Raw genomic sequence first — 26,731 nt, forward strand, 5'->3', positions numbered from 1 at the left:
GTCTAAGGGTAGGAAGGAACGGTCTCAAAACTGGAAACACTCCCTCTTCAACTTACAGGTAAATAAGACTCCAGGTGACATCCTCCAAAGGTAACAATGAATTCAAAATAGCTTTCCTAACTAAGGATAACCGTAAGATGTTCTTTAGTTACATCCATAATCTCTAATGCCTATTAAAGTTGGTGGACTTCTTCGAGACAGTCACCAAAGCCCTAGATGAAGGCAAATCTGTCCATACAGCCTACCTAGACTTAGCCAAGGCCTTTGACACAATCCCCACTCAGGCATCATTGATAACCTTACCCGGCTGGGTATCAACCCGTATATTGTCAGGTGGATTGCAAACGGGGTCACCGATAGAACTCATAAGTCAAAATGTGGGATCTTCACCTCCTGCAACTGACCTGCAACCAGTGGCGCTCCACAGGGATTGGTTCTGGGACGCCTACTGTTTGGAATCTACTTGTCAGCAGTACAGGCTAAAACTGGCTGAGAAAGTTTGGTGATGACTACAAACTAGGAACAGTCATTAAACCACTGTCAATGTCAACATCCTGGAAAAAAGTATTACGCAGACTAATGACTGGTGCCAAAGTCACGGTCTTAGTCACTGCAAAAAATGCATGATCATCCCCTTCGGCAAGGGTGATGTTCTTGCAAACTACCACATCAATAGCAATACCATAAGCACATAGTCAGTGTCGAGAGATCTGTGCACACAGGTTGACAGCAGCCTTTACTTAGATCACTGTCTCCTCAGTGATAACGGACATTTTATGTTGCTCATCTCATAAGTAAGGGCATTGCCTCCAGAAAAGAGGTTATAACCCCCCCCCCCCCGTACTCTTCCCTCATCGGGCAGTAATAGAACACAGTGCTCCCTTTGGTATGTTCTTTCCAAACACGTGTATTAATTGGTGAGGCCACAATGGTTCCTTAGAAAATCCAGGGCCTTCAAAATCTGTCTTATGCAGACAGACTGAAGTCATTGTCTGTTTTACTCTGTTTCATACAGACTGCTCAGAGGCGACCTATGATTTCCATGTAGAGCAATCTCTGACCGAGCTTTAATGGAAATGCTACACATTCGCAAGTCAAATGGCACACTGGCCACTCACTCAAAGGACCTTAACCTGGTGTGTGACATCAGCAGAACTTGTTGGAGAGTTGTCTCAGAGGTTGCCCACCTTTGGAGCAAGCTTCCCATTTGTGTTAAACAAAGCCCCTCATTGGCCCTATTTAAGTGTCATTTGGATGATTGGATGAGTAACCGGAAAATGTACTCCTATTCCTATGTTGCATTATTCTGTACATATACCAAGCAAAAATGTGTATATAATGGAGTCCTCCACTAAAGTTTCACTGCTCAGGAATAAATTGAAAGTAAAGCACATAAAGAGCAGTCCGACCACCAGGCTGAATAAGCCTTGACTTTTAATAAAAACACAGACTTAAAATCACATATATATGAGCGCTTTCGGGACTAGCCCCTTCTTCAGATAAAATCAGTGTCCTTCTGTTCCTATGTTGCAGTATTCTTGTGGGATTTTCCTCCTCAGGCAACCCGAATGTCGGCTCCTATACAAAAGCTTCAGCTTGGCTGTTAAAGCTGCCCAGGACGTCACACATACGGCCATAAATCAGGATCCTTAAATGTGATGTCTGCACGCAGAGACCTCGGAACTTGAAGGCTGCAGACGACTGACACATCATGTGCTTCACTCCTTCAACGCAAATGTCTAAAAAGCTAAGTACCCCTTTGGGGGGTTTTGTTCTATAATTTTGCTAAGCTTGGTTTGTTGTAGCTAGCCATAGCTGATATCAGCAAAAAAGGTAAATGCCAATGTGGGCACCAGATTCCCCATAAAGATTAGCATGACCGTTGCATTTTTTTGCTTAGGCCGGGAGACGACCACAATGCTTGCTCCATTTGCCAGTCATTTGTACCCAAGACGTAAGACGTCTGGCTGCCCTTAATCTTTATTTGGAGAACCAGTGGCTTAAGTGTTTAGCCCTTAGGATGGATCCCAACTCAGAGGCATCGACAGAACCTCCGTGTAAGAAGGCCAAGTTTCCTAGGCCCTCTTCCTCTGAGGGGCGCTTGGAAGAACTGTTGATTTCATCTGTGATCTTTGTGGAAGCCGTTTTGCAATCTACGACCGGCACTTCCCTGGAGCCTGCCCAGACCCCGACTGTCATCGTGGTCGAGGGGTAACCAGATTTAGCAGAGCCTCCAACCAGGATCCCTCCTCTGGAAGTTACTTCTGTTATATCGGCATCCAGCTCCAGGTCTACACCTAAGTCCACTCCATCCAAAAGAAAACAAAGGGCCAAACATTTGACCATGACTAAGGAAGGCCTACCGGACTGGCAGTCCCTTCACTTCCTCCTTGATGCAGGCCTTTACGACCCTTAGGCCTTCAGCCTCATCACCCTCTACTCTGCCACTGATAACCACTAGGCCTGCTTCTCCTCTCCCCCCTCCAACCTCTCAGGAAAGGGAAGAGCAAGACACTGATTGCTCCTCTTCTGAGGAATCCATCTGTTACACCTCACAAATTGCTTTCCCTCAGGAGTACTACTCCCCAGATGAAGAATCTATTGAGGGAGAGTCTCCTCCAGAGGATATTACATTTGGTGAAACTATCACCAGAATGAAAGAATATTTCAAATGGGACACCTCTCAAATGTCTGAAACCCAGAAAAGGTACTTCGAATTGTTACAGGTAGACTCCCCCTCGCCTTCGGCTATCCCACCTGTCTAGCCTGCATACTTGGATGCTTATTCCTCTGCATCTAAGACACCAGAGACTCAGCCACCTGCCCATAAACGCCCAGATCGCTTTTACAAGGTGCCTGAGGATCAAAAATTTTTAATCAAACCCCCCTGGCAGACCCAGCTGTGATTGCCACATATCTGGACCTACATTCCAGACTCATTCTGTCTGCCTCACTCTTACCCACTGGCAAAGATAGCAAATCTGTGAAAAGGATTGGTAAGAAGGTCTACACCTCTTCCACTTTGGCTTTTAGAGCCATCAGCTATTAAACTCATATGACCAAATTTGCTTTGGACTTGGTGTCTCAAGCTGCCACCTTACTAGCCAGTACTTGTGACTGCCCCACTAAAGCTGACATTTCTTCAAAACGTTCTCTGGCTGCCCAAGTAGCTATGATGCTGCAGAGATTTCTGCTCACTCTGCAGCATCATCTGCCTCTGTTCTCAGGAGATATTCCTGGCTTAGACTTCAGCAACTACCAGAGGACTTTAAGTCTAAGGTCTGGGATGACCCCCCCCCCCCCGGAGCCCAATTTCCTCTTTGGAAAACAATCTGCAGATCTAGTCAAGAACCTGCATGAAAAGAGTAAGGAATTATAAGACATAAAACATTATTGGTGTCCCCCATCCCTAAATACAATAGGAACTACCTGGCCAAAGCCACTTTTGTAAGACGTAACCCAGCCCCTGCTGGATCTGCCTCTTCCAGGCCTAGAAGAGGTACCGGAAGACCAAACTCTTCCAGGACTGCTGCCCCTCAGCCTCCCTCTAGGCAGCCCTTTCAAGACAGAGGAGGCCCCACAATGCGTGACCCCTATTCCTCTCTGCCCATCTGTCTCACTGCCTGCCCTTTTGGAAAACCATCACCACAGACAGATGGGTCTTGGCTGTCATCCAAAAAGGATACTCCCTCTCCTGGAAAGAAAGGCCATCCCTAAGAAAAATCCCCCCACCCCCCCAGAAATCAAAGGGATCTTTTGCCACGAGTCTTGACAGACCTTCTGAACTTGGGTACAATAGAACCTATCCCCTCAGAGCAGGAAGGAAAAGGTTTCTACTCTCGACTTTTCCTGGTCCCCAAAAAAGACCGACCATGGAGACCTATTCTAGACCTTTCCTTCCTAAATCTATTCTTACAGGTGCCCACCTTCAGAATGCTGTCGCTCCCAAGCCTCCTCCTCATACCTTCCAAGGCTTTCATGGCCACATTGGACCTAAAAAAGGCTTACTTGCACATTCCCATACTACTCTCCCACAGAAAATATTTGTTTCTCTGGACTCTCCTCTCATTTCCAGTTTACTGCGTTGCCATTTGGTCTGTCCACTGCCCTCAGAATGTTCACAAAATGCCGGACACCTGCAGTGCCCATTGCAGAACACAGGGAATTCAGATTTATCCCCTACCTAGACGACATCCTGATCCTGGCAGACTGCAAAGAAACCCTTTTGGCCCATCTGCTATTCACCATGTCCCTCCTACAAAATCTGGGGTTTACCCTCAATCTCCCAAAGTCTTCCCTAAACCCAGAGCAAGACGAGATATTTCTGGGTTGCAGAATCAGGACAGACCTAATGAAGGCTTTTCTACCCCAAGAAAACAGGGAGGGACAAGAGCGTACCTCCTGTGTAGACTAAAATTGCGGACTTGGGAGCTAGCCTCTCTCCACAACCTGTCCCTGCAGACATCCTACATCCCCTCGCAGGACAGCAAGCAGTCAGACCTTCTGAGCAGGACATCCTCCCCACAACACGAATGGATGCTGGACAGGATAGTCTTCCTGGATGTAGTCTATCGGTGGGGCACTCCTCAAGTAGACCTGTTTGCCTCCCCCCAGAACAGACAACTGCAGACCTTCTGCACCAAGACCTTACTCCCCTTTAGCCTGCAGAGTAGACACTTTCAGTATCTCTTGTAAGGGGAAGTTTCTATGTGCCTTTCCCCCTTCCCACTGATTCAAAAAGTCCTTCTGAAAATCAGGAGAGACTAACCAAAAATCTTGTTGGCGACTCCCTACTGGCCAAGGCAGCACTGGTTCCCCCTACTTCACAATCTAGCCAAGGGCATTCACCACAAGTTACCCCACAAGGTGGACCTTCTGACACAACAAGAGGGAACTCTCAACCACCCACACTTGCAGATGCTGTCACTGACACTGTAGGTGATGCCTTTTAATTCCTTTCAGGTAACACTACTCTGAGGACGTGCTTTCAATCGTGACTGAGGTTAGAAAACCTACTACAAGGAAATCATACCTAGCTAAATGGGAAAGATTCTCAAAATGGTGTTTGAACAAGGGTAAGGACCCATGCATTGCAGACCACCCCCCTTTGTCCTAGCTTACATATGTCAACTTCTAAAAGGTAGACTATCATACTCTTCAGTTAAAGTTCATCTCCTCAATATCAGCCTGCCTCCCCCTAGAAACCCCTCCTGCTGGCCAGGCTCTATGTTACGCTGTTCTTAAAAGGGGGTCCTACACATTAGGCCTCCAAGAAACCCCATCCCACCACCCTTGGACCTGAACTTCATTCTGGAAAAGCTAACCCAGCACCCATTTGAACCTGCTGTGACAGCTACCCTTCAGATGTGTACATAGAAAGCAATCCTGCTAGTGGCCATAACTTCAGCCGGAAGGGTGTCAGAACTACAGGCCGTAATGGCCTGCCCCCCTTGCACTACTTTCCACAAGGACAGGGTAACACTTAGAACAAGCCCCTCCTTCATGCCTAAGGTGGTCAATGATTTGTCATTAAACCAGTCTATTCACCTGCCCACTTTCTTTCCCCTCTCCCACCAATGAGGGGGAAAGAATTCTTCACTCCCTAGATGTACACAGACAGTTGAGATTTTACCTGGATAAAACAAAGTCCATTAGGAAATCCACTCAATGCTTTATTTCATACCACCCCAGGACAATGGGCAAGCCAGTCTCCAAACAAACCATCGCCTGTTGTATCAGAAAAGCCATTTGCTTCTGTTACTCTCACCATGGCAAAAAATTCCCACTAGGAGTCGAAGCTCACTCCACTACAGCAATGGCAGCCTCCAAAGCCTTCATCAAAGGTCTGGACACTGCTTCCATTATGGTCCACCATACACACCTTCACCAAACACTACAAATTAGACAATGTCTCCAGAGCATGAGCAGGATTTGGCAGGGCAATCCTACAGGGATTCTTAGAATCAGCCTCTTCTTCAGCCACCTTTCCTTCCATCTAAGCTGTGGTACTCTCCCACAACAAGAATACTACAACATAGGAATAGAAGGACATAGAATTTTGTCTTTTTGGATTTTCCCGGTTAGTGGTCGCCACAGCAGAACTCCGGTCCGCTAATGATTGGCAGTAGATTTTTTATGGTGCAGAGTTGCCAGCCCAACCTTCAGCGAAGGCGCGCCCATTCACGCTAGTCTTTTGGAGGCCACTCGACCGCGGGAAGGACATGTAATAGAAGGACGTAGAATAGTTGTGTAAAATCTTACCATAACCATAGATGTCCTTCTCTTCCATGTTGCAGTATTCCTTCCCTCCAAAACCCCCTTTTTTTCTTACCCAGTACAGCATACCCTTAGCCTCTTGGTATCCTATACTTTGCACAGGGAGCCTATGAAAATTACATAAGGGCCCTATGGACCTATACCTGACATCACTGGCATCCTCTCCTGCTCGACCTTTTACTCCTCCTGCTGGGCTTTCAAGTTCTGAGGTCTTTGCGTAAAGACGTCACATTTAAGGATCCTGGTTTTTGGCCCTGCATGTGACGTCCCACGCAGCTGCAACAGCCAAGCTGAAGCTTTTGTATAGGAGCCGATGTTTGGGTCGCCTGAGGAGGAAAATCCCACAAGACTACTGCAACATGGAAGAGAAGGACGTCTATGGCTATGGTAAGATTTTACAAAACTATTCTTTACTTAGACTGAAATGGTTTGTGTTGCATTCGCAATTTTAAACTTGTAGCTAGAATTAAAAAGTCTTTGTTAATCTTTCTTCAGCTCACTGACTTGTCTCAACAAAACACTGTAAACAATGCAAAAATACTGTAACAAGCCAGAGTAAACATGCACTTTTTTTACAAAAATTACAGTGTAGAAAAAAATGTAAAATCAAATACTGACAGAAAGTAAGAAGACTTAGTGAACATATTTGCTCTTTCTCTCTTTGTGGTACTGAGTTTTCCTTTGTGGTGAGAGAGAGTGGGAGACATTTGCATCTGAAAACTAAGCTTGAAAACACTGCCTTTGTTCAGAGTCTAGGTTACGCTGTTTATCTGAGGTGTGATGCTGACAATCTTTAACTGATAAGGCACATTTAAATGTCATTGTTTGAGACATTGTTTATTTAATGGCTTTGTAGTTGGGAAAAGTCCCCTAACTTTATTACTCTGCCACTCTCGGTAACCTGTCTGACGTAACATATGAGACAAATGCATGAAAGAAAGGCAAACATAATTATTAAATGCTGTTTTTTTTTCTGTGTGAAGTGTTAGTATTGGAATATTTATTATTGGAATACAGGGAGGGAAAATCACTTTTTAGAAATAAAAACTTGACTTTTGGGTGAAGTTCTCCGTTAACTGATTGTGTAAATATGTCCAAAACCATTCAAATGAAATCAGACCCCATATGTTTTTGTTTCTTGACTCTTGCCAGTCGGTCAGGACTTTCTGTCATCACATTCTGTCACCATGCAGAGCAGCTATTAAATTGTACAAGTTGCAATTTCATCAAAAGATTTTTATCTTGCAGAAAACTGGCTGAGAGCCAACACTGAGTCAGCATAAAGACAGGATTACAACAGGCAAGGTACATGATGATAATAGAGTATGGAGCAGATTGGTATACCCTTTTTGTGTAAACTCGCTGTCATTTAGATGTTTATCCCCAAGCAGATACATGACGGTAGTTAAATGGACATGATTTTGAGAGTGAAGATTGAGACCTGTGTAATAGTGACACTTGATTACAGCACTGCAGCTATGCGATGACTGGCTTATTACAGTTGGATGAGGTACAGAAATTGTGCTGAGGAAAAAGTGGATGCTTGTGGGCAAGTAGCATGCTGCTGGTGGATGTGCCCTAAAGTGTACCTTGGTGAGAGATGCTTGAAGAATGAGAGAGAACAGTTCATTGGATACAGCTTACTAGACTGTTTATATACAGGTCTAATGACTCATTATGGCCATCCTAAAGGTATACATCATAAGAACTGTCTGAGCTTTGTTAGAGGCCTTCTCTTTTAGAGAGCTGAAGTTGATAGTAATGTTTTCCTGTTATAGTCCTTTATTTAATAGAAAGGAAATGCCATCTTTTGAAATAGTCTTTCATACTGAGTTGAGTTAAAAGCTGTAAAAATATGCTGGAAGTTGCATCTGGGTTTAAATATGTTCTCTCTCCTCAGATGGACAGCGTGGTGCTACTCACGTCCGCACTGCATCCACCAGCCTGATTCATGAAACTGATCTTGTTGTTTCTTACACTGACCTCGACAATCTCTTCAATTCTGATGAAGATGATCTTGCTGTGAGTAATTTAACTGACAAAAGTTGTTTTCTCATCCTGTCTCGTCTCAAAGTAATGCAGACTACATTATGTAGACCTTTTCAACTCTTCATACTGTCTTTATTTTGTAGATGATGCAAGATTTGACTCAATTTCCTTCACTAAATGTTAGTAGAGCCCTTTTTGTGCCCTTCTCAACAATAGAAATAAGGCAAGATACTTCCATGTCCTGTGACCACATGACTTAGCTAGGAGAGTTGTTGTGTGACACTTTTCCATATTGCAAGCAGGCTTTTAGCTATGAAGTACAGAAATAGTACTAATATCTATATCTATAATATATAAAAAGTGCAGTTTAATTTGCAGTCATACTTCCTTTCTGTGGTAGAACCCACTGGTTTGGGGGGGGGGGGGATCCAGTGTCTGTTGTGTCTGGATTCAATCTGTGGGACTTCAGATCCAAATAGAATCCGACACCGAACAACTCAAAAGTCTTCAGCCTGTTTTAGCTCCGCCTGCCTTATCCATAACTTCCTGCTCCATCAACTCCCCATATCTAGTTTGCTACCATTCATGTCTGCAGGTCGGTCTTTGTCTCCACTTGACATTTTTGTTTTGGAAGAGTTAACGCAGTGTTGTCTTTGAACTTTTCTTCCCTTAACCTTGTACATGTTCTGGTAGTTTTAGATAATTTTTAGTGTTAAGTAGTTAGTACAGTTTGTTCCTATTTACTGTTTCTGCCCTTTTTCTCCATTTATCATTAGGCTCTTTCCTGTTTCTCCCTTAGTGTTAGTGTGCTGTAGTAGGGTTGTTAAATGGGTGTTTTAAGAAACATGTTTCTGCGGGCACCTGTTGCCTTTCCAGGATTCACACCTAAAATGCAGGTATTTGAGCCTGGGGCATCTATGTTTTTGGATGCTCCTTTTGTGATGGATTCTTCTAGCATGCTGACAAGAAGTGCAAGGCCAAGCTTCTTTTGAAAGGGCTTTTACTCAGTGGTTTATCTATTTCTGCTGCTTCTAGGTCAGCTTCTCCCCTGGGTCCCAAGACTGTGTCTGAGAAGTCCCAGCTGTGAGACTCCAATTAGTCCAAACGGGAGCATAAGAGATCTTTGTCAGCCTCCACCTCTGGACCTGCTCCCTTGGGTACTCCAGGTGTGAAGGTCCCCTGAAGTTTGGCTTCCCCAGCAGCATCAGAGCTGGTCACCTTCAGTGCCTAAATAAAATAATCTAGCCTCTCCAGCAGTGAGCATTATAAGCTCCTTCCTGATCAAAGGGGCACTTGAAGGTAGGGCAGCTTCTTCCTTTTCTCCTCGCACACCTCTTCAATTGCCAGTCTTCCCCATCTCTGCTCCGATTCAGGTCCTCTCTGGCTCAGATCCAGCATGCGGTGCTCTCTTTCCATAGACCCTCAAAGCTATCCTCAGTGGCCTCTTCCATCCAGTCAGGGTCGGTGGGGAGCATCAAAACTTCTAATCTGGAGCAGCTGATGAGGTCCTTTTTCCAGGCAGAGATGCAATTAGGCCTTATCCCTTAGGGTCTGTCATCAGGTCCCTGGGCTCCATCCTTTTGCTTTCCTCCTGCAGCCCCTTCAGATCAGAGGTCTTTGGGGCTGGCTGAGTTTCCACCATCTGTATCGGATTCAATGGCTTGGCTGTCTTTGGCTCCATCCTGTTCTTTGGTAGCCTTGACCCCGACTTGTTTGGAGTCATCAGCACCTTGGAGTCATGACGTTGAAGCTGGCGTTTTTGGGTTGGGTTGATGGTCCCTGCTTCGTGATAGTCACTCCCTGTTTTAGCTTCGGCTTTAGACAGGTCATCTCTAATCTGTGTGTGTGGTCTAGGTGCAGATCCCTTAGGTGTCTTCAGTACTCTCAAGGTTCTGGGACCCTCCGATCCAAGACGCCAGCTTCTACCTCAGCCTTTGACATTACTGAGAGGATGTTCTCTTCTTGAGAAATGGATTGGATATCTCCTATCGGTACCCCCTGTCAATTTATATCTGTTCCTCTGGCCAGTCATCAGTCTGCTCCAGGGCAGTCTGTGTCAGTCAGCCTGCCCCCTTCGCAGGGCTTTCAGATGAGACTTTTCCCCCTCCTCTCCACCTTCATCTGAATGTGAGGTTTTGGGGATGAGAAAGTGCAAAAGGAAGCACTTGGATTCCCTGGTGGAAAGACTTACTGAGGATACCGATCTTGAGGTTCTTCCAAATCCCAGTGTGATAGCGCGTTTGGTGATTTGATAGCTACCTCACCAGTGTGGAGTCTGGACCATTGAAGTCCCATCTCTGGAGGAGTCTATTTTCCTGGAGGCCTTTGACGTAGGCTTATCCATGCCTTAGGTGATTCTCCCTCTGGCTACCCTTATAGACCTGATATCCTTCAGGGCATGAAAGGAGCTTATCCCTAGAAAGCTGGACAAAGTTCTTGTGCCGACTCCCCAAAAGATGAGCCTCATTGAAGTAAGGGTCTGGCTATCAATGTCACAGTCTCAGGCAGTGGTTCAATTAGAGAAGCAATCCCATATCTCATCCACCCATAACTACTTATCTCACTTGGTAAGGCTTCAGCAGGAACTAGTGTCAGGTACCCTCAAGACACAGCAGTCTCCGGATACTCAGAAAAATCTGGTATCTCAGTCGTCCATCTTGGTTTCCATCGCCATGTTTCAGTGAGACTCCTGTCTAACACAACTGATGGAGCATCTAGAGCAGCGGGCTCCAGGATTGCAATGTGGCACCTCACCTGGATGAGATTGTGTGCCTTTGCAGACTGCTTCAAAGTGTCTTTTATTAATGCCTCTTTTGACAAATTCTCTGTGTTTGGTCCCAAGGTTAAGGACATTTAGACGGGGAGAGGAAAAAGCTGAGAAGAATGTTGGGAGTACTTTTCTGCCCCCAGTGTGAACTTTCTTGAAATCAGAAATGGGGTAAGCATCTCTTTTTCCAGGAAGTCACAGCTCCCTTCACAGGGCAGTCTTCCAGAAGATTCCTCCCAAGGTTGGGGGGGGGGGGTCATAATGGACATCGCCTCTGGAGCTGAGGAGGTCTGCCAATTCAGGGCTTCCATGAGGTCTTTTCCAGCAAGCCCTTTCAGCAGTCCTGAAGGGTTGCCTGACTGCTATTCTCTGGAGGCATTTGGGGGTTATCTAGCTCTCCTCCTAAAAGCTGGAGTGGCCATCACCTCACATGCCTGGGTATTGAGAGTCATATTCAGAGGTTATTTCATCCCACTTGTAAAGTTTCCAAGCTGTCACCCAAATTGTCTCCCAGATGTTCCACCCCATCAGAGACTTTACCCAGTGGCAGAGATCCAAAAGCTACTCACAAATCAAGTCATTCAGGAAGTCACATCAGACCAGATAGGATCCCAGGGTCTATTCCCAAAGAAGACAAAGACTCTTAGACCAATTTTGGATTTAAGCAAGCTAAATCAGTTCACCAGGAGACCAAGTTCCGGATGGTCATGTTATTTCCGTCTTTACCCTCTTATGAAGAAGGATGATTGGATGTGCTCGGTAGACCTTAAGGATGCTTACTATTACCTCAAGATAGACTGCTGTTCCTGGAGGTTCCTGTGCTTCCAGCTGGGAGCCCATCATTTTCATTTCAGGGCCTTGTCATTTGGTCTCACCACAGTCCCCCGGCTGTTTACCAAGTACATGGTAGTGGTCACAGCCTGGGTACTGCTGCATGGATTTCAGGTCTTTTCATACCTGGATGATCAACTTCTCACCGTCCTCCACAAAGGCATTGTTGATATCGGTCAGGGACTCCTTTCGCCAGCTATGCATCAGCTTGGGCATTAATTTAACTATCCAAAATTGAGCCTTCAGCCTGTACAAGTTCTAGAGTTCATAGGTTGTCATTTAGATAAGGTCTGACAAATAGCCCTGTTCCCAAGCTCCAGAGTTTTCAGTCTCTCCTCAGGCCCTGTCAGTGCTGCTTTTAACTCCAAAACCTCTGGTTAATGCACTTATGAAGCTTTTGGGTCATATGGTAGTGTTGATAGGACTGGTCCCTCTAGCCAGATATCGTATGAGGGCCCTACAGTGAACTCTGGCTGTTCAGTTGTCCTTAACTCGTCCTTTGGATTTCCCCATATAGTTGACGTGAATGTGTCCATGGGTAGATTCAGTGGTGGTTAGTTTCCCTTAGTAACTGAAGGGAAACTATAATTCCTTCTCCTTTAGTCACGGTCAACATGGATGCCTGTCTCCTGGGATGGTGAGGTGCATTTCGAAGGGAGGATGTTTCAAGGATCCGGGTAATCTGCAGAGGCCCACATTCACATCAACATTCTGGAGATGAGAGAGGTCCTCTTTGCATTGCATGCTTTTCAGGATGCCCTCCCCAGGGGTGTGATTGCAATACAGATGGTCAGTTTTGTATTTCAACAAATGGGGGGGGGGGGCATGTCCTCTCCCTTGTCGAGAGGTCATGAGAGTTTGGTAGTAGGCCATCTCCTCTCAACAATTTCTGGTGGCAGTGCATTTCCTGTGAAAGTTCAACATTCTGGCCACCAGCCTGAACAGGAATATTTTATTGCTTCACAAGCTGTTCCTAAATCGTACAGTGGCAGTTTGTATCTTTTGGTGCTAGGGTGCTTTGTGTTTCGACCGGTTTACATCCCCCATCCAACACCAAGTGTGACAGCTGTTATGCAGTTGTTCACCCTGTGGGTCAGTCACCCAGGAATGCTCTAGTGCTTGCTTGGCCCCCGAGACTTCCTTATGCTTATTCCCTAGATATTCTTTGTGTTTTAGTGTTGCAGTCCTGACTTGAGAGTTCCTGCCATGTAAGCCCTTGACTGGCCCAGCTATCAGAGTAAAAATCTCCCTCCACCACATGATGACGGATCTCCTATCCTATGTCAATATCCTTGGGGTGTATAGGGAGCCAGTCAATGCCATATCATCAGTCCTTTTTTTTGCCGTCTGAGCCCAAAGCAGTATTTCAGTGCTTTGGTCAGTCATCTGAACGCTAAGTACCCTGTTGAGGAACTCTGTTTTTTTTTTCCCTTTAACCCATGTCAGACAATGTTGACAATTGTCTCCACTACGGTAAGCATATCCCACGCTGTAACTTCATTCGCTGTGTGTCACCTGTCTAAGCCCTGATCACAATGTTACTAATTGTCATTTCTGCATCCGTTTCAACTCTAGGACTATCCTGTGTAAAGCCAAGATCTTAGCTGTGAATTTTAGTCTCCCATCTACGTTCGCATCGTCCAGTGGGCATGTGCAGGGTTGCCCTGAGGCTGAGATCCCTAAGCACTGGAAGGATAAGGAAAAAAAGAACCAAGCACAGGGCTTTGGATGACTGTCATTCTCCATCTGCCAGTCTCCCAAGGCTTGATGTTCTTCGTGTTTCACTGTAGCAGTCATCACATTTGGGTTATCTGCTTGCAGTAGCCCTCAGTCGGCCTGATTATCAAAGTCTTGGGTCCTGTGTTGGTTGCGGTCTCATCTTCCATGACGTCAGGTAGTCAGGGGTATAAAGCATGCAGCCGACATCATTGCATCAGTCTTTCTTGCCATGAGGTGCCCGAAGCAGAAGCATTTCGCAAGTGCTGGTCGGCCAACTCCTGAAATTTTCGTTTTCAAGTTTCAGAACCAAAGTCTTCAACTAAAGCTAAGTACCCCATTGCGTAAACTTTTTCTTGCTCTAAACCGATGTCAGTAAAAGTCAATAATTGTATTTCTTGTGGAAAACAAATACCTCATAAAGATTTTCATTCGTACTGTATTCCTTGCCTAGGCCCTGACCACAACGTACCTCACTGTCGGTTTTGTGCCTTATTTAAGCAACGAACTATTTGTTGTCTGTATATTTACGCTTCTAAATATTTTGCTACTCTGTTTAATTATCCAGATATGTCTTTGGTAAGCCATCCGACTACCAACATTCCAAAAAAATACAAAGATAAAGACAGAGACAGGCCGCTTAGGTCCATAGCTGCCGCCGAGGCTTCTCCTAAGCCAGTCACCAGTACTCAGTGAGGCGCTTTCGCAGCCCCTGATGCCCACTACTTCAGATTCGCAGGCCTCTACTGAGACCCATTCGGAGTCCGGTATGCCGCGAGATGCTTCAACTGTGGAACCTGCGGATGTCTCTACCTTGGATGGGTCCAGAGCCGCTGTGCAGGCATTGGCTTCTGAGGGCGTATTCAGGCCTACTGACTTGCATATTAAACCGACGCCATCTTCTTCAAGGCCTAAAACTTGAACCATGCCTAGAAAACCGACGCCCAGACCACGTGGTCAGGTCTCTATGCCTTAAAAACAAATGATAAGAATGGCTGAAGACCTTATTATTTTAATCAGGGGAAGCTCACCTTCCCCCTCAGAGACCTAGGACTGAATTTGCTTATGATACTTCTGACCAGGATTCTGAAATTTCTGTTTCCTGTGATGACCAGGATTTACCCTTATCTACCTATGAATATTCTGATGCAGAGGACTGTATTCCCTCTGCTCCCCCCCCCCCCCCAGAGGATTTCTCTTTTGGTGAAACCTTGCTTACTCCTAGGGAGCGTTTTCGCTCGGAAAACCAGGATTACTCTGATTCTGTAAAGAGGCTTAGGGATTTCTTACTCCTGCCCCAACACAGGCCTTTAGCTATCGCTCCTGTACTGGATATTGTTGATGATGCTTTTTCGGAGTCTAGCTTGGCCCCTGACTCTCTACCTCCTGCTCCTAGAAAACCTGATAGATATTGCAGGGTTCCTGACTGTCATGTTCCTTTTTAAAAATCCTACTGTGGATCTGGAGACCATTTCACAGGGTCCCAAGGGCATTAAGGCTACTACTGCCAAAAATCCTACCCCCTCTGATAGAGACTCCAGGGCGCTGGATAGATGGGGGGTAAGAAGGTATACTCTTCTGCAGCCTTGGCCGTTAGGGCCTTAAACTGCCAGTTTCATATGTTAAAGTATCAGCAGCATATTATTGGATTGCTTAAACAGAAAATGATGATGATTCCTGACTGCTGAAAATAAGGATTTACAGGATTTAATGTATCCTGCTGAACAGATTGGAAAACATATTTTGCAATGTGGTTTTGATTAACTAAAGGCATCTTGCAGGGCTGCTGTCACTGGGTCTGTACTTAGAAGGCATGCTTGGCTTAAGGAGCAATCTTTGCCAGATCATGTTAAAGCTAAATTGCTGGATGCTCCCTTAAATCAGGACCGCCTGTTTGGCAACAAAGCAGAAGTTGTTCTTAAAAAGATGGTAGAAAAAGTTATCTATGCAAACTGTTAAAGATTTCCTACAAGTACAGCCTCCAGGATTTAGTAGGCATTTGGCCCTCTAAGAATTGGTTCTTTCCTGCCTCTTTCAGGCCTTCTCAGTCCAAACCCAGAACCAGCAGAACACCCAGACTTCAGTCCCAGGGTACGCACAGGACTAAGCAGTGGGGGGGCTCTCACTTCCAAATCCGGGAGTAGTAAGACTCCCCCCTATGGTAAGCTGTCTCAATGACTTAACTTTAAAACTTCCAAGCACTTCTCACCTGACTGCTCCTTTAGGGGGAAAGATTGCTCTGCAGGCAAAAAACTGAGAACTCATTACCCAGGACAAATGGGTTTTAAGTATAGTTTCCCAAGGATATAGATTTCACTTCCACACGTTACCAATCCTAAACGGTTGGCCAGATCTACCTCTGAATCAGTGGGCAGAGGCTCAAAAGCAAGTACTCTCTCTCTTGAGCATAAAGGCTATTCAAACTGTACCAGAAGAGGAAAAGGGACAAGGTTTCTATTCAAGACTTTTCCTGGTTCCCAGAAAAGACAACTCATGGTGTCCTATCCTCGACCTTTCTATCCTAAACACCTTTTTGGTGATTCCAAAATTCAAGATGCTAACTCTTCACCAGTTGCTTCCTATGCTAGGCAAAGATGCCTGGCTGACAGCACTGGATTTAAAGGAAACCTATTTGCACATCCCAATCAGGAAATCTTGCAGAAGATACCTACGCTTCAGAGCAGGCTACATGCACTATCAGTTCTCTGTACTGCTCTTTGGCTTATCTACTGAGCCCAGGGTATTCACAAAGTGCCTAGCTCCAGTCATTGCATTTTGCAGGCAAAGAAATATTCAAATATACCCATACCTGGACGATTGTCTAATTCAGGCAGAAAGCCAGGACATACTATTGAATCATCTGGCATTTGTACAAAAGGTGCTAACTTGTCTGGGGTACACCATAAACGAAAAGAAATCACATCTGCTACCCTGTCAACAAATTATATTCCTGGGAGCAAGCTTGAACACAACTTCCCAGATGGCTTTCTAAACGCCAGAGAAACAAATTCATTTGACAACTTACTTCAAACTAATGGCCACAAAAACCCTGCTATCTGCAAGGCAAATACTGCAAGCCTTAGGGTTCATGGCCTCCTACATTATACTAATTCCATATGCAAGACTGCATATGAGGAAAATACAATGGTATCTAAACAGCCTATGGTGTCTGCATTCTCAGGATCTAGAAGCAATGATTCTTATCATACCTTACCTATGGTTAGAGTTCATTTGGTGGGCAGAGGCCTGCCACCAAAACAAGGGACTGTCATTCACTCTACCCCCTGCCGCCCAAACCCTAACAGACACATCAGACTATGCATGGGGGGGCTCACCTGGCAGGGAATTGCATTCAGGGCAAATGGAACCCAAGTCAAATGTACCTGCATATCAATCAAAAAGAAATGTTAGCTGTACAGAGTGCTCTGACAGCCTTCAAGGACCACATTCTTCCAGGACAATTAATGGTAAAGATGGACAACACCACTGTTGTGTGGTACATAAACAAGCATGGGGGTACCCATTCTTACACCCTCTGCAGACTAGCTATGGCTCTGTGGAACACAGCCTGGAGCTGCCAAGTGCATCTACAGGCTCAATGCCTGCCAGGAAAACTAAATACATTGGCAGACGAACTAAGCAGAAATCTTATGGATCCACACGAGTGAAAACTGGAACCAAAGACTTTCAACATGTTGATAAACAAATGGGGGAGCCCAGATATAGACCTGTTTGCCTCCCCCCAGAACTACCAATTGGACAAATTCTGCACAAGGACTCCCCACAAACAAGCTTGGAAAGTGGATGCTCTGTCCTTCAGCTGGAAAAATCTATCAGTTTATGCCTTTCCTCCTCTGCCTCTCCTCTCCAAAGCACTACTAAAGATCAAACAGGACAAACCAAGGACGATACTGATTGCACCAGACTGGCCACACCAACATTGGTACCCTCTCTTGCACAGTGTGTCACTCCTGGCTCCATGGCACCTGCCTCAGACCCCCTACCCTGCTGTCACAGCAGGAGAGCCAGATTCTGCACCCTCAGCTTCAAACCCAGGACTTGGCAACCTGGCTAAATTACCTAATCTCTCCATTACCATCCCTCACTAAACAAGTGTTAGATGTAATTTTGGAGGCAAGGAGGCCTAGTACTAGAAAATCTTATGCTGAAAAATGGAAAAGGTTTTGTGCCTGGAACCAAACTCAAGGGATGGGGCTCAGCAGCGCCCAATTTACCTCAGATTCTTCGATACTTAACTGAGATGCTTCACAAGGGCCTTTCTTTTTCCTCCATCAAAATTCACGCTTCAGCCATTTCAGCTCATTACAACACAGAACCACCTCTCTTCTCTCATCCACTGCTCAAGCAGTTCCTCAGAGGGGCCAAAAACTTAAGACAACCCAGGAGACCCCCAACTCCAGCCTGGCAACTTAACTTTGTATTGGAAAAACTCACTCTTCCTCCTTTTGGGTCAGCTGCAAGTGCAAAGTTAAAATTCTTTTCTTGGAAAACAGCCTTCCTTTTAGCAATTACTTGAACAAGAAGAGTATCTGAATTACAGGCCCTTATAGCAGTGGAGCCTTTCATCATCTTTCATGCGGACAGGGTGTCCCTCAGGACCAATCCCTCCTTCATGCCCAATGTGGTATCCAGTGTGGCTCTTAATAATTTCATTCATTTGCCAGCCTTCTTTGGGGAACGGATGCTGCACTCCTTAGATGTGCACAGACAGATTAGATTTTACTTGGACAGGACTAAACCTCAAAGGAAATCTGAATGACTGCTGGTGGCATTTGCTGCAGGGGAAGAGGGGAAGGCTATTTCAAAGCAAACCACTTCGAAATGGATAGGCCATTGCATTCATTTCTGCTTTAAATGCCATGGAAAACCTATCCCACAGGGGATTAGACCCCATTCAGCCAGGGCTGCATCTACCTCTACAGCCTTTCTCAGAGGTGTCCCTACCAGGGACATCCTAGAAGCTGCTACCTGGAGTTCTGTACATACTTTCACCAAGCATTACCATTTGCCAGTTTTCTCTAAATCCAGAGCTGGCTTTACCACTGCAGTCTTGCAGGGCCTTATAGCTGGTCCTAATGTTATCTAAATTCCTCCTCCCATCCTTAGCTTTGGAAATCTACCCAAATGTGGTGACTGCAACAGTGAAACGTGAAGAACATAGTACAGTTGTGTACACTTACCATAAATGTTGATGTTCGAGTGTATTCACTGTTGCAGTCCTGGTTACCCTCCCTCCTGCCCCGTGACTTCTTTTGGCTATACCTCTACTCTCCTTTACTATGCTTAAAAGCTTTTTGGTGGAGGTATAACCTTGTGTGTGTATATATATTTAATTGCTTCCCATTAGGGGGGCACCTGACATCTGGGGCAAGAAAAACTGATGTAACGGCGTCGGCTGCATGCTTTATATACCCCTGACTACTTGACGTCACGGAAGATGAGACAGCAACCGATGCAGGACCCAAGACTTTGATAATCAGGCCGACTGAGGGCTACTGCAAGCAGATAACCCAAATGTGATGACTGCAACAGTGAATACACTCGAACATCTACATTTATGGTAAGTGTACACAACTGTACTTCATCACTGAGGAAGGCAAGGCACTGAGGAAGGCAAGGCACCTTTGCAGCCCTTTTCTGCAACTGCGGTAGTGGTACAGGCCTCTGTCAAGACCCGTCCAGAGTCCAACATGCCTTCGGGTCCCTCTACTTCTACACAGGTCTTGATTCTTAGATGTTCTTCGTGTTTCACTGTTGCAGTCATTACATTTGGGTAATCTGCTGGCAGGTTGCACCCAGTCAGCCTGAATTCCAATTCCAAAGTCTTGGGTCCTGTGTCGGTTGCTGTCTCCTCTTCCATGACGTCAGGTCGTCAGGGGGTATAAAACAGGCAGCCGACGCCATTTTCTTTAGTCTTTCTTGCCGAGCAGTGCCCGAAGCAGAAGCAGTTCGCAAGTGCCAGTCGTCCGACTCCTGAAATTTTCGAATTTGACTTTCAGAACTGAAGTCTTCACTAAAGCCAAGTACCCTGTTGGGGAAACTTTTTCTTGCTCCATACCGATGTCAGTAAAAGTTAATAATTGCATTACTTGTGGGAAGCAAATACTTCATAAGGATTTCCATTTGTACTGTATTCCTTGCTTAGGCCCTGATCATAACGTGCCTAGCCGTCGGTTTTGTGCTAGGTTTAACCAACGCACTATTAAGCATCAGTATATCTTCGCTTCAAAATATTTTGGAAACAGTTTTAACGATCCTGAAATGTTGTCGGGTAGCAATTCGACTACCGGAGTTGACAAAAAATGCAAACAAAAGGACAGAGAAAGACTGTCGAGGACCAAAACCGATGAAGCTTCTTCTAAGCCAGTCGCCGGTACTCAGTGAGGCGCTTCCGCAGCCCCTGATACCTGCTACGTTTGTCGCAGGCCTCTACAGAGACCCATGTGGAGTCTGGCACGCTGCAAGATTCTCAGTCTTGTACCCGCGGATGTCTCTCCCTCAGATTGGTCCGGAGCTGCTGAGCAGGCACCGGCTTCTGATGATGTCTTCAGGCCTCAGCATTTCTATATAAAACTGATGCCAGCTTCAAAATCAAAGACAAAAGCAACTTCTAAAGCTAAAAGACCGACGCATGAGCCACAGGCACAGGCCTCTATTTCCAAAAAGCAGATGATCAAAATGGCTGAAGACCTAAGTACCTTAATCGGGTTCCCAACCCCCTCCTGATAAGAGGCCAGGGCAAGACACTGATTATGAATCTGCAGATCAGGTTTCTATTTCTTCTGATACCTCTTCTGATCAGGAATTTTCTGTACAACCCTATGAGGATTCTGATGCAGAGGAATCTATCCCGTCTGCATCTCCTCCTGAAAATTATTCCTTTGGAGAAACCTTGTATACTTTGAGGAAGCATTTTCACTGGGAGAGTCAAGATTTCTCAGAATCAAAAAAGAGGCTTAGGGATTTCCATCTTCTCCCTCAGCATAGGCCTTTAGCCATATCTCCTGTTTTAGAAATTGTGGATGATGTGTTTTTGGAGTCAAGCTTGACTCCAGACTCCTTACCTCTGGCTCCTAGCAAGCCAGACAGATATTAGAGGGTTCCTGACTCTCACAAATTTTTATTTAAAAACCCTGCTGCTGACCCTGAAACTAATTCACAGGGTCCAAAAGGTATTTGTAAAGGCCTCAACAGCAAAAAATCATACCCCCTCTGATAGAGATTTCACGGCACTGGATAGATGGGGAAAGAAGGTTTATACATCTACAACCTTGGCAAGTAGGGCTTTAAACTGCCAGTTTCATATGCTTAAGTATCAACAGCATGTTACGGGATTACTGAAACAGAAAATGATGTTGATTTCTGAATATGTAGAAAATAAAGAATTGCAGGAATTATTGCATGCTGCAGAACAAGTTGGAAAGCATACTTTGCAATGTGGTTTTGATTCCTTAGAGGCCTCCTTCAGGGATGCAGTTACTGGATCTGTGATTAGAAGGCATGCCTGGCTAAAAGAGCAAAATTTGCCTGATCATGTTAAAGCTAAATTGCTGGATGCACCTTTACAGCATGATACTCTTGTTTGGTATTAAGGCAGAAGAGGTTTTAAAGAAAATGGAAGACAAAGCTAAGTCTATGCAAACTGTAAAAGACTTATTACAAGTGCAGCCATCAAGATTCAGTAAACACTGGCCTACAAAAAATTGGTCCTTTCCTGCGTCCGACAGAGCTCCACGGGGCAAATCCAGATGCCCTAAAGGTTCTAGATACCAGTCACAGGATTCTTACAGTTCAAAGCAATGGGTTGCCTCTACCTCCAAATCTGGAGGAAATAAAACGCAACCGTACAGTAAACAGTCTCAATGACTTCCCTCTGCCATCACCAAGCACTTATCTTTTGGCAGCTCCCTTAGGGGGAAAATTAGCACTTTTTGTTCAAAATTGGCAGTTAATAACCCAGGACAAGTGGGTATTAAACATAGTATCCCAGGGATACAGATTCCACTTCCACACACTGCCAATTCCAAACGGTTGGCCAGATCTGCCAAAAAATCAATGGGCAGAGGCACAGAAACAATTTACGTCCCTCATGCATATGGGGACTATTCAGCCAGTGCCAGAACAGCAAAAAGGACAAGGGTTTTACTCAAGACTGTTCTTGGTACACATAAAAGACAAGGCCTCTGGCACCCATTACTGGATTTATCAATTTTGAACACTCCTGGACATTCCAAAATTCAAAATGCTAACTTTGCAGCAGCTTCTGCCCATGCTGGGCAAGAACTCTTGGCTAGTGACTTTAGACTTGAGGCATACCTGCATATCCCAATAAGGGAATCATGCAGAAGATACCTCCGTTTCAAGGCTGGCTTTATGCATTACCAATTCTCTGCACTGCCCTTTGTCTTATCTACTGCGCCCAGGGTCTTTACAAAGTGCCTGGTACCAGTAATTGCATTTTTGCAGACAAAGAAGTATACAAATCTATCCTTACTTGGACGACTGTCTCATTCAAGCAGAGAACAAGGAAATTCTTCTTCATCGTCTGGCGTTTGTGAAAAGGCTTCTAACATGCTTAGGGTACACAATAAACGAAAAGAAATCACAACTGGTACCCTCTCAAAAGATAACATTCCTGGGTGCAAGCTTGAATACAACTGCCCAGATGGCTTTCCTCACGTCAGACAAACAAAGGCAACTGACTGTTTACTTCAAACAGATGGCAACAAAAACCCAGTTATCTGCAAGACAAATTCTGTAGGCTTTGGGGTTCATGGCAACCTGCATTCTACAGATTCCATATGCAAGACTGCATATGAGGAAACTACAGTGGTACCTAAAAAGTTTATGGAGTCAACATTGTCACAGTCTGGAAACAATGATTCCTCTCATTCCCTGCCTACAACAGGAGTTTCTTTGGTGGGCAGAGGCATGTCACCAAAACATGGGACGGGCTTTCACTCTACCCCCTGCCAGCCAAACCTTAACTACAGACGCATCAGACTATGCATGGGGGGGCCTACCAGGCGGGAAGATGCATTCAGGGCATATGGACCCCAAAACAAATGCATCTGCATATCAACCGAAAAGAGATGTTAGCTGTTCAAAGTACCCTGACAGCCTTCAAGGACTTATTTATCCAGGGCAACTACTGATAAAGACAGACAACACCACGGATGTTCATCGTGTTTCACTGTTGCAGTCATTACTCTTGGGTTATCCTGCTGGCAGGCTACCCTCAGTCCGCCAGAATTCTAAAGTCTAGGTCCAGTGTCGGTTGCTGTCGCCTCTTCCCTGATGTCAGTGCGCCAGGGATATAAAAGATGCAGCCAACGCCATTTTCTTAAGTCTTTCTTGCCGCACGGTGCCCGAAGCAAAAACAGTTCGCAAGTGCCGGTTGGCCGACTCCTGAGATTTTCAAATTCGAATTTCAGAACCGAAGTCTTCATTAAAGCTAAGTACCCCGTTGGGGAAACTTTTTTTTCTTGCTCCAGACCGATGTCAGAAAAAGTTAACAATTGTATTTCTTGTGGGAAGCAAATACCTCATAAAGATTTTCACTCTTACTGTATTCCTTGCCTAGGCCCTGGTCACAACATTGCTAGCTGTCGGTTTTGTACTAGATTTAACCAACGCACTATTAAACTTCGGTTTGATTTTGCATTTCATTACTTTGGCCGAAGATTTAATTATATGATGCCGTCGGGCCAGCCGACAACCGGAGTTTACAAAAAACGCAAGGACAAGGAAAAGGATAGGCATCCGAGTTCCAAAACTGACGACGAGGCCTCTGCTAGGCCAGTCGCCGGTTCGCCGGCTCTCAGTGAGGCGCTTTCGCAGCCCCTGGCGCCCGCTACCTCAGAGCCACAGGCCGCTTCCGACTCCCACGTGGAGCCAACTGGGCCTCTGGAAACTCAAGGTATTGGGCACTTGGAAATCATTCCCTCAGATGGGTCCGGAGCCTCTGAGCAGACATCGGCTTCTGGTAGTGTCTTCAGACCTACACAACTATATATTAAGCCATCTTCAGCTTCAAAGACTAAAGCAGCTCTAAAGACAAAGAAACAAGTACAGCATTCTCCTACTCAGACTTCCATGCCTAAAAAACAGATGCTCAAAATGGCCGAAGACCTAATTACTTTGATCAGGGGCTCCCATCCCCCTCCTGATAAGAGGTCTAAGCAAGAGACAGAGTATGATTCTTCTGATCAGGTTTCTATTTCCTCTGATTCCTCTTCTGAACAGGATTACTCCATGCTTCCCTATGAGGATTCTGATGCTGAAGAATCCATTCCTTCAGGCTCTCCTCTTGAGGATTATTCTTTTGGGGAAACCCTGCATACCATGAGGGAGCATTTCCACTGGGAGAGCCAAGATTATTCTGAATCTAAGAAAAGGCTCAGAGACTTTCTGCTACTTCCTCAGCACAGACCCCTTGCTATTCCACCTGTTTTAGACATTGCAGATGATGTATTTTCAGAGTCCGGCCTGTCCCCTGACTCTTTACCCCCTGCACCTGCTAAGCCAGACAGATACTACAGGGTTCTGGATTCTCATAAATTCCTGTATAAAAACCCCGCTGCTGACCCAAAAACTATATCTCAGGTTCCCAAAGGGGTTAAAGCTTCCACTGCAAAAAACCCTATCCTCTCTGATAGGGATTCTAGGGCTCTAGACAGATGGGGGGGGGGGGGGAGTCTACACTTCTGCTACCTTGGCTGTAAGGGCTTTAAATTGTCAGTTTCATATGCTTAAATATCAGCAATATTTAATGTCACTGCTTAAACAGAAATTAACAAATACTGAATGTTCAGAGAACAAGGAATTGCAGGATTTATTGCATGCAGCTGAACAAGTGGGAAAGCATACTTTGCAATGTGGTTATGATTCACTGGAGGCCTCTTGCATGGCCGCTGTTACAGGTTCTGTTATTAGAAGGCATGCTTGGTTAAAGGAACAGAATCTGCTTGATCATGTTAAAGCAAAATTATTAGATGCACCATTGCAGCATGATACTTTGTTTGGTACTAAAGCAGAAGAGGTGTTGAAAAAAAATGGAGGATAAAGCAAAATCCATGCAGACAGTCAAGGATTTCTTACAGGTACAACCTCCCAGGTTTAGCAGGAACTGGCCTTCTAAAAATTGGTCCTTTCCAGTGCCAGACAGACCACAGAGGCAAATACAGACGTCCCAGAGGCAGATCTCAGCCCCATGGCTCATACAGGCCTAAACAATGGGGCGCTCCTACCTCCAAAAGCGGAGAAGACAAATCACAACCTTACAGGAAACCGGCCCAATGACTTTCCTCCGCCAGATCCAAGCACTTTTCTTTTGGCAGCCTCCTTAGGGGGAAAACTAGCACTTTCTTCATCAAATTGGAAAATGGTTACTCAAGACAAATGGGTCCTGAACTTAGTGTCTGAAGGCTACAGGTTCCATTTTCACACTCTACCAAGGTCAAAAGGTATGCCAGATCTGCCACACAATCAATGGGCAGAGGCACAAAAACAAATTACAGCCCTCATGGACATGAGGGCCATTCAGCAAGTACCACAAGAGCAGGGGCAAGGATTTTACTCCAGACTTTTCCTAGTACCCAGAAAGGACAGAACCTGGAGACCAATACTGGACCTGTCTTTACTAAATACATTGCTGGAAGTTCCAAAATTCAAGATGTTGACTCTACAGCAGCTACTGGCCATGCTGGGCAAGAAGGCTTGGCTCCTAACTTTGGACCTAAAAGAGGCATACCTGCATGTCCCAATCAGACAATCTTGCAGACGATACCTCAGATTCATAGCTGGCTCAATGCACTACCAATTCTCTGCACTGCCCTTTGGCTTATCTACTGCGCCCATCGTCTTCACAAAATGCCTGGCACCAGTAATTGCGTTTTGCAGACAGAGGAATTCAAATATATCCCTACTTGGACGACTGCCTAATTCAAGCAGAGAACAAAGACATTCTTCTAAAGCATATGGCGTTTGTAAAAAGATTACTAACTGGCCTAGGGTACACAGTAAACAAAATGAAATCAAAACTATATTCCTGGGTGCAAGCTTAAATACAACTGCCCAGATGGCTTATCTCACGCCAGACAAACGAAAGCAACTGACTTATTACTTCAAGAAATTGGCAACAAAAACCCACTTATCTGCAAGGAAAATCCTGCAGGCCTTGGGTTTCATGGCATCCTGCATTCTACTAATTCCATATGCCAGACTGCATATGAGTAAACTACAATGCTATCTAAAAAGTGTTTGGACTCAGCATTGCCTGGAAGACAGTAATTGCACTCATTCCCTGCCTGCAACAGGAGTTTCGATGGTGGGCAGAAGCCTGTCACCACAACAAGGGTCTGCCATTCAGTTTACCCATAGCCAGACAGACACTGACAACTGATGCATCAGATTATGCCTGGGGGGCCCATATGGCAGGAAAATGTATTCAGGGCACATGGCCTGCAAACCAGATGCATCTTCACATCAATCAAAAAGAGATGCTAGCTGTTCAAAATGCCCTGACAGCTTTCAAGGACCTGCAGCATCCAGGACAGCTACTGATAGACAGACAATACTATGGTCATGTGGTACATAAGCAGGGAGGTACACATTCCTACCCCCTCTGCAAACAAGCAATGACCTTATGGGACACAGCATTGGCTTTTCAAGTTCACCTGCAATCACAATTCCTGCCAGGAAAAGCAAACACTCTGGCAGACGAACTAAGCAGAAACCTCAAGGATCCCCACGAATGGAAACTGGATCCACAAGTCTTCAGCATGATAATAAGGAAATGGGTATGCCCAGACATAGATTTATTTGCCTCCCCTCACAACTGCCAATTGCAGAGATTTTTGCACAAGGATTTATCACAAGCAAGCATGGAAAGTGGACGCCCTATCCTTCAGCTGGAAAAATCTAACAGTATATGCCTTTCCTCCACTGCCTCTCCTTCCCAGGGTACTCCTAAAGGTCAGACAAGAGAAGCCAAAAATGATACTGATTGCACCAGACTGGCCATGCCAGCACTGGTACCCAGTCCTAAAGAGCTTGTCTCAAGATCCATCATGGATATTGCCTCAAGCTTCTCAGCTGACTCAACAAAACAATCGGATCCTGCACAGCCAG

General features: G+C 45.4%; 1 protein-coding gene across 1 annotated transcript in view; it reads left to right on the top strand.

Annotated features, from left to right (window-relative positions):
- The window catches only part of MED13 (mediator complex subunit 13), a 3,555,174-nt gene that overhangs the window by 2,316,282 nt on the left and 1,212,161 nt on the right, over positions 1-26,731 (top strand). Inside the window, exon 12 of the mRNA XM_044054535.1 lies at positions 8,177-8,298. Coding sequence (XP_043910470.1) covers positions 8,177-8,298 — 122 coding nt within the window. The remainder of the gene's footprint in view (positions 1-8,176; positions 8,299-26,731) is intronic.

Source organism: Protopterus annectens, chromosome 13.part0, assembly GCF_019279795.1.
Source record: "Protopterus annectens isolate FY-2018-M chromosome 13.part0, PAN1.0, whole genome shotgun sequence".
NCBI lineage: Eukaryota > Metazoa > Chordata > Ceratodontiformes > Protopteridae > Protopterus > Protopterus annectens.